Source organism: Diadema antillarum, unplaced genomic scaffold (assembly GCF_040938485.1).
Source record: "Diadema antillarum isolate AM-2024a unplaced genomic scaffold, OU_Dant_1.0 seq00000091_RagTag, whole genome shotgun sequence".
Taxonomy (NCBI): Eukaryota; Metazoa; Echinodermata; class Echinoidea; order Diadematoida; family Diadematidae; genus Diadema; species Diadema antillarum.
Window position 1 is genome coordinate 37,207 of NW_027271181.1, and position 8,404 is coordinate 45,610.

At 39.0% G+C, this 8,404-nt stretch overlaps 1 protein-coding gene across 1 annotated transcript in view; it reads left to right on the plus strand.

Moving 5' to 3' along the window:
* LOC139726588 (uncharacterized) overlaps positions 1-8,143 on the plus strand; it is a 32,329-nt gene extending 24,186 nt beyond the window's left edge. Inside the window, exons 20-25 of the mRNA XM_071637580.1 lie at positions 844-960; positions 4,850-4,966; positions 5,689-5,799; positions 6,718-6,870; positions 7,344-7,460; positions 7,968-8,143. Of these exons, the coding sequence (XP_071493681.1) occupies positions 844-960; positions 4,850-4,966; positions 5,689-5,799; positions 6,718-6,870; positions 7,344-7,460; positions 7,968-8,143 (791 nt within the window). The remainder of the gene's footprint in view (positions 1-843; positions 961-4,849; positions 4,967-5,688; positions 5,800-6,717; positions 6,871-7,343; positions 7,461-7,967) is intronic.
* Positions 8,144-8,404: the final 261 nt, after the last annotated feature.

Here is an 8,404-nt window from a genome sequence, read left to right on the forward strand (position 1 = left end):
AGATGTGATGGCTACCAGACGAGTGATCGGAGGGATATATACTGCACCACTACAATGCTGTATTATTTCACAAAACACTATGATCAGTTGATGATGCTGACACAAAATCTGGGCACCAATATAGGATGGCAACTCTTGCTGCAGAATGGCAACTTCCCATAGCAACAGCCAATCAGCACGCGGGATTCTTGTCGTTACCATGTCATTTGTCATTCCAGCAAGAATTGCTATCATTACATCGATCTTTTTTTTTTTCATTTTAATGAAATGTGACCCTGACGTTTGCAAGCAGCAATGTATAGGATCTCAATGATTACATTGGAAAATAAAACTTTTTGTGGCGATATTGTGTCATTATAGTTATATACGCGGCTAATTATAGTTTTCCTAAAAGTATTGATACCGGGCAAACGTTGTATTTAAGTTTTTGTTTTTTTCTCTATCAAGCTGAAAGTTAATAATAATAGTCCCAGGGGTGTTAAAGTTGTTGTCCCCACGGTACCGTAGCTTGCTCGTAAGTATTTGAGAATGCGGAGTTCTAACTTAGTAGCCCTATACGTCAAAATGACCCAAGCAAAATTGTAATTCTATATGTGACATTAAGATGATTTGTCCTTTTTATGGTTACAGACTTTCTTTTTTCTTTTAGTTGATTTTCGTAAGGGAATCATTTACTTTTCACATCGTTCATCTTGATTCTTTTGCACCATCGAAATCATTTTAGGAATAATGAAATAAATTCAAAATTGTAATAGTGTTTGACATCAAATCTTTTATCCTTGCTCAAAATACACATAACTTTGGCTATAATAAAAGAAAATCCCTCAAAATGTTACGATGTAGACTTCTGCAAAGATGACCCGTGCCAGAACCAGCGACCATGTGACAATAACGCAGACAACACCGGATATAGCTGTGATTGTGGAGATGACTACCTTGGGGATAACTGTGAAACAACGAGTAAGTCCCCGGGGACGACTTGTTGAAGAAGACCTATAACTATTCTCTGGAATTAAATGCTTGAGTTCAGTTTTTGATGTTTCTTGATAATCCGCTGCGACTAACTGATACTGCGATTGTGATGAAACGTTATAACCATGTCTTGTGTTAACTCTTCGTGGATTAGATAACTTAATTTGATGTAGCCATAAACATTGTGGGCAAGACGTTAGTGTGGTGATATCTATGACCCGTTCTGTTGTGTCCCATTCTGAAGCGTAATGTAATGATGTACTCTCCATTACCAAAAGTATATAACAAAAATATCCAACATCACTACGTTTTGTTTTGTACATGTGATATTGTATGGTATACATAGATTATGAATGCTATATAGTGACAAGGCGAATGGCACCAAGAAATTACTCATGTACTAGACATGTGATTGGTGGTTTAAAAAGTATTGATGAATCATGGCCCTTTGGCGTTGATCGATAGCATGTTCCTCCCATATGCTCACTGCGGCATCTGTGCATTGGATGGTTGTGTTTGTAGACTTCTGCGCAGGTTCCCCCTGCCAGAATGGTCGCGCCTGTACCAACAACGCCGATAACACGGGTTTTACGTGCAGCTGTGGAAATTTGTTCCTTGGGCCCACGTGTGCCATTCCCAGTAAGTTATGTCGCCACGGAAATCTCTCCATAAATGCAGTCAATATTCCCTATGCCATTACATTTGTTGACAGAGATCATTTCTAATTTCCAGTTAAATCACATCATTTTATCTAGTCCTAACATTTAATATCATTGTACAATTTCACCTGGACACATTTCCAGCAGTCAAACTAATGCAAACATAATAGATATACTTCCCGTTAACCGTAACTGCATTATGTTTTTTTTTTCTTAATCATAATCTTGACCAAAAAATAGAATGCATAAAAGTACAGGCTAAATATAAGACCCATTCATTGCGAGTATGATTATGAATGTTACAAGTGTATTGTCACAATCATACCCGTACAATGATCAATTTCATCATCATTGTAGTTAGAGACAAAGGATCCAGAGATTTTACGTAAAACTTGTCGAAAACATTAAAGGGCAAATAGACAGGAACAATTAGCAATTAAAGTCGGGCAATTTCTTTTGGAAACTCCGCTAAAAAAAAATAGAAATGTACACAGCGTTCCGTCTCTTCGGGCAAATTTCATGACCTGCAACGGTTTTTTTCCCCTCCAATATTTGATTTTTTTTTCTTTGTCCACATTTCCTTGTGATTTGTCAGTATCTGAAAGGCAGTTTGCTGTGTGGATGTGAGATAGATCATTGAAAATATTATGAAAGAGTTGACATGAATTTGACAACTTTGAAGAGGAGGACGACAAAGTCGATTCTTTGACTTCCCAGTCGACTTCCCGGTCAATTTCCCCGTCATGACTTCCACGAATATCTGAATTGCATGGTTGCCTCTTTGCAGACTAACCCGTGTACTAAGTTAATCGTCGACAAAACGTGCGACTTTTAACACGCAAGAAATCCGTTGATATTGTTGTGCATGTTTGTTACATATGAATTTAACAATATCTTCACAACATGTCTTTTCCTTCCCTTACTTCCGTTCCGTTGTGAGATTAGCTTTGGTCGTTATCAGAAAACAAATTTCTGCATAACAGTTTGCACTTGCTTTTCAATATTCTATACGGCTTGGAGAGTGATGTAATGAGAGCGAAATGGTCGTGTAAGATGCGCGAAAAATGACAGAAATATGAAATGTCGAACTAACTTGTTTCATGCTCTGTAATACATGCAATACGTGTCTCTATTAATTTTGTTTTCAGGGTCTCAATAATATAATGTATGAAAACATAATTTGTGCATGTTCCTAACGTGCATGCTTATGTTCCAGCATGCACTTAAAACATTGATTCAATGTCGACATTTAATTAATACTTGCTTGCACTTGTCTCATGGTTGTACAGGAATACTAGCGTATGTCTTATCTACAGACTACAGTGCTTACAAGCATTAGTGTACATTACGATTAACTGAAGTGTGTTTATTTTATTTTTTCCAACTAAGTGTTCATTCTTCATTTCATTTCGTTTTCTAACAGGTTCGGCTCTAGATTGCAGTACAGTCTTTCGTGACATGTATGATTTTAAGCGTAATCTTTAAATGTTTCCTTATGAACCTTCCTTAATCATTAACTCACTTTGAAAAAAATTTATAATTCAATACTTTTGTTTTCTTTCTTATTTGCAACAGCCAATGCACATTTATATTGTGCATTACAGTGCACGATGATGCCACTTTATTTTTTTAATATGTGTCATTAGCCACCACATATGTGATCATTATTTTCCTTGCATGAATTCATATAATCAGTCCAACATCTGCTGGTTGAGTTCACCATTTTTCTTTCACTCATTTAGTATGGTATATGTACATATATCATTATGAACTGATTTCACGGGCCTCATGTGGCATAATAAGCCTGTATCGGCGTGAAATCAGTCGTATACACAGCTTCACTATGGATACCACATCCCTCAGGGGCGGATCCAGAAATTCCATAAAGAGGGGGCGCCTTTACAAAATTATAGAGGAGGGGGGGGGGGGCATGCACACCTCCCAATTTTTTTCTTTTTACTTCTTTTGTTTTAAGAAAAAATAATGGGTGGGGGGGGGGGGGCGCCCGCCCGGTGCGCTCCCTCCCCCCCCCCCCGGATCCGCCACTGTCCCTATGTATACTTTACCTCTGAAATGGTGAAAAAGGCTATGATATACCACTTGCTTTTCATACTTTACAAATGCTATACTAGTTTTCCCCACTAACGATAAGCCATCGTCCGCTCTTTTAGTTGGTACCGGAAGGTGCCGAAGTTTGCCGAGATATACCGGGCGGTGCCAAGATTTGTCGGTATATACCGCTCGGTGCCGAGACGTGCCGCAGAAGTGCAGTGCCCGCTTGGGTATCGTTAGCAATACATAAAAACTCCAAATAAATAAATCTTTATATTTATTATATATGTTATGTTATATCATTGGCACATTCAGAACTGCACATGCTGCACATTTGGTTTGCATCTCGCCACGGTGCTTTGATAAAAATGTCATGCTTTATATTTACATGGTATTTATGAGCACACACTTCTAGTCGTTTCTGGGAATGACAGTTACAAACGAACGAACCATATTGCAGACAAATATCAGATTTCAGCGATAGGAAGTACTTTTTGATAATATTTCGATGTCAAATTCTTTGTCTAATTTTGTAGAAATTACTGAAAATTATTGCTTAGTGCAGAAATAGAAAGAATTTGAAAGTGCTTTCATCATAAATCACGTTCTCAAATTGAAAACGTCCCTTCTGATGCCGAGAACCATGAAGGTATCGGATCTCGAAAAAGTAATATGGTCCTTGGGCTTTCATATACATTGATATAAGCATTTGCCACCAGTGAGCCACAGGCTCCACAATGTGATGACTGTCGGATTTTTTCTTTCCCCAGATTCATATAATCTCCCACTTCAGTTTGTTTGCTTTTTTTATGAGTCATTACTAAACTCTGCTCTTAATTTGCTATGTTTGTGGAGAATAACTCAGTTGCCATATAAAAAGATCCCGTCGATATCTCTTACATTTTGTCAATTTTTACTTTCAGTTCTTTTATTTTGCTGCTTTGGCATCAACTTCTCTTTTTATATTTTCTCTGTATTTTTGTCTAATTTTTGTATATTTCTCTCGCTGTCTCTCCCTGCACTTTCCTGATGACCTCTCCTTTTCTTCCTCTCCACTCTCATTCTCTCTCTCCTTCTTCTTCTGTTTCCATCTGTCGCTCTGTTCTTTTCTTTTCTTTTCCTTCGCTTCATCTTCCCGTCTCATATCATTCCCGCATTCCGTGTAGATCACTGCGTGGGGTCACCGTGCGAGAACGGAGGCGTCTGTTTTAACAACGACGACGATTCGGACTTCGAATGCGTGTGCGACGGGACCGGCTTCGTCGGCCCAACGTGCGAGGACCGTAAGTTCACCCATCGCGAGTACCACAGCAGGACTGATTTTGCATAATATCTCTACAAGTGTGGTATTTAATGTGAAAGTTTGAAGGATATACAACGTTGGTTCCCATGTCTGTCAGTGCGTGTGTTTGTGTGTTTGTGCGTGTGTATGCGTTTATGTCTCTTGCCTCGAATGCACGTGCGAGGTGTGATGAGTGTGTAAGACTTGTAGCAGCGTGTCTCGTATTCATTTTAGAAATAGAACGGTATATTTTCTCAAGTGAAAAAAAAAAAACATTTTCGTTTTCGTCTAGTGGAATCCCCTTTCCATTTTTTGACTTGAAAATTGATGCACACTGATAATTTACATGATATATGAGTGTTACACGCCTTACTCTGTGTCATGGACGTATTAACGTTGAAAATAAAACGAAACTGGCTTTTAGGTTATACAGATGCCAAATTTGATGACAAAACTACACAGATGAAAATAAATCGAGTTTGTTGGGGGGGGGGGGGGGGGGGGAGAGGGGGGTCATTTCGATACCCGTGACCCATTTGGACGGATTTTTCTTGTGTTCTGAGGAGATATGTAGGGTGCTGTGATTTTTGTTTTCAAATAATCATGAAGATTGACGTGTATTTCTTTTTCTCTTTTTTATGTGTTTCGTAAATTTATGTTGTTTGCCCAGCAACACCATGTAAGTAAAATTTGCGTGCGTATTTGTATTCTTAATTCGAGTAGTTCCCTGCGATGCCTCGCCGTGCATGAACGGGGCCGTCTGTACCAACGTCGGGGACGGTTTCAGCTGCGAATGTCCCGCTGGATTTACCGGAGCAACTTGCGAGGATATAGGTAAAAAACACCAAAAAACAAAACAAAAACAAAAACAAAAACTGTATATCAACGTCCGGACGATATAAAACCGAATAAACCAAATCATCGTTATTGAAGATTTCATCCACATTCTCACGAAACCTTAATAATGACTGCAAAAGATAACGATGATGATAATAATAATAATAATAATAATGATAATAATAATAATGAAATAGACAATCTACATTAAAAAAGCGCAGAATGATTATAAATTCTCTATGCGTTCTATGTATAATTGTCGACACTATATCCGTCAATAGATTTCGGTCGAGATGTTGATAGACCCGTTTACATTAATACAGTGTAATAGTATGTCATTTTCACTCAATATTAAAGTGTTCAAATTGACAACGTTTCTCATCAACGTCATATACTTTATAGTGTAGACAAGAGCCGTGAACGCTCTGCCTTGAACATCATCACAGCAGACACTATGCAGTCAAAAAAATAATTCAGTGGCTAATATGGTAGTTTAATATACTTATTATATAATTCATAATAGCGAAAATTGATATGCCGTGTGGCGCATCCCTTATTGCCCCAAAATAACCTATTTGGTCAGCCCCTGTGAGCTTGCAGTGATTAGACTCTCTTGAGATGTTTTTATATTAGTTGCCTGGTGAGCAAACTATGTTGCATTCTTCTGAACGAAATCAGATGATCATTTAATAAAGTTACAAAAATGCTGTCTATACGGCTGTTCATTTAACCTATACATAGACCTACTCCTCTGTTCACGAGACTCGTGTCATTTTCTGCGGGTAATGACCACAGAACATTGAATATGAATACACTTTTTTTTTTCTCGTACCTGCCTATATTGCAGAATATGATGTTTACTGGGTCAATCCATGCTATGTTCTAACTTGCGTTTTTTTTTCCAACCTTTTCTAGTTGTCGCTACAAGCGCAGGTACTCCAGTCATTACCGAACTTCAGACAGGCTCACTGACGGGATGCGGCGGGCCGGACCCGTGTCAAAACGGTCTGTGCCTCAATGGGATTTGCGTGTGCCCCAGTGGATATGAAGGTGTCTTGTGTGAATCGAGTGAGTTCTGATTACGTCATATTGTAGCTAAGGTGTGGAGATAATGACATACAAATGTTGATATGAAATATAAGTTGTATGTGTACACATATGAATATTACAAGTTTGCCAAAATAAAGGCCCGAATTCACGCAGGTGGTACAATCTTGTCCATGGTTTAAACCATGGACAAAAAGACCTTGGAGCGCCAAGTGTCGCACGGATTTATTCGTCACGAAATCAAAGCTTGTGGTGAACGCATACCGCAAACGTCACTTCTAACATATTTCCAAGTTACCTTCTCCGCGCTCTTGGTGTAGACGGACTAAAAGCGTTATATCTTGCGTCTTTCCAAGATTTCTTCTCCACCCTCGTGGTGTTCATAGGCCTACTAAGAGCGCCGCATTCAGCCTCTTATTCAAGTGGTCTTCCCCTTGTTTGTAGTGTCGCGTCATCTAACGTTTTTTAAACGCTTTTTTTTAAACGTTTCGCAGATATTGACGAATGCGGGTCGAGCCCATGCCCCACGGAAACGTCGACATGTGTGGACCTCGTCAACGGGTTCTCGTGCGTCTGCTCAGCCGGCTACATGGGCGTACTGTGTAACGAAGGTAAAGATGCGAGGATTTCCCTTCATCATCTTCATCAAAAGCCACTTCTCACAAGATAAACAATCGCTCTTCTCGGCGTATAGATATTTTTTTTTTCACCTTTTCCCTTTAGTTATCATATTCATTGCCTCCATGTCGGAAGGCAAAGCCGAAAGTTTACTTGTGCAAACGTTATCATATACTACTCTCGACGGAACCTTGAAAATTGTGATGTTTCAAACATTTAATAGATGTAACCCTGAATGTAATAAAGGCCATACCTAAAGCTTGATTATTACAGAAATGATATTCGAAAGGCTCCAAAATACGTCATGAAGTACTTAAAATATGCAATGGTTACGACGATTGATACTTCTACTGTAATTGGACATTACTTTCATGGCTTCGGATATTGCTTTTGGCATTACATATGTCGGCATCATTAATGGCATATCTAAAGACCCAATGAAGATGAAATCTACAAGCATAATCTACACATTCATTCTTTTGTGACCATGTTTCTCTTAGTTTCCGACGGAGGTGCCAACAACAGTTCGTCAACCGGAAGTAATCTCTTAATTGACCCTTGGTGGGTGGCGCTCATATGCCTCATCGTTCTCATGGCGCTCATACTCGCATTACTAGCATTCTTCACATGTCGCCACGCCAGACCCTCCAAGGAAAAGAGCTTCAACGGCCCTTAGGAAGCAGCGAAATACGCACGTATATTTCTCCTTGGCAACAGCCTTGATAAGCCACGCCCAAAACCGCAGAATGGACTCCTACAGTGATTATTCCACGGAAAAATAGTGGCAAGCCAATATATATCTACAACAGTATAGCTCATTTTAATGACGCCCACACTTAAAGTCGCCTTGAAATTTCTGTGTCAACAGTAACTATATATTTTTTTTCAAACTTTGTCGTAAACATAAGTGGTCGATTTTGGATGCAAAATGATTGGA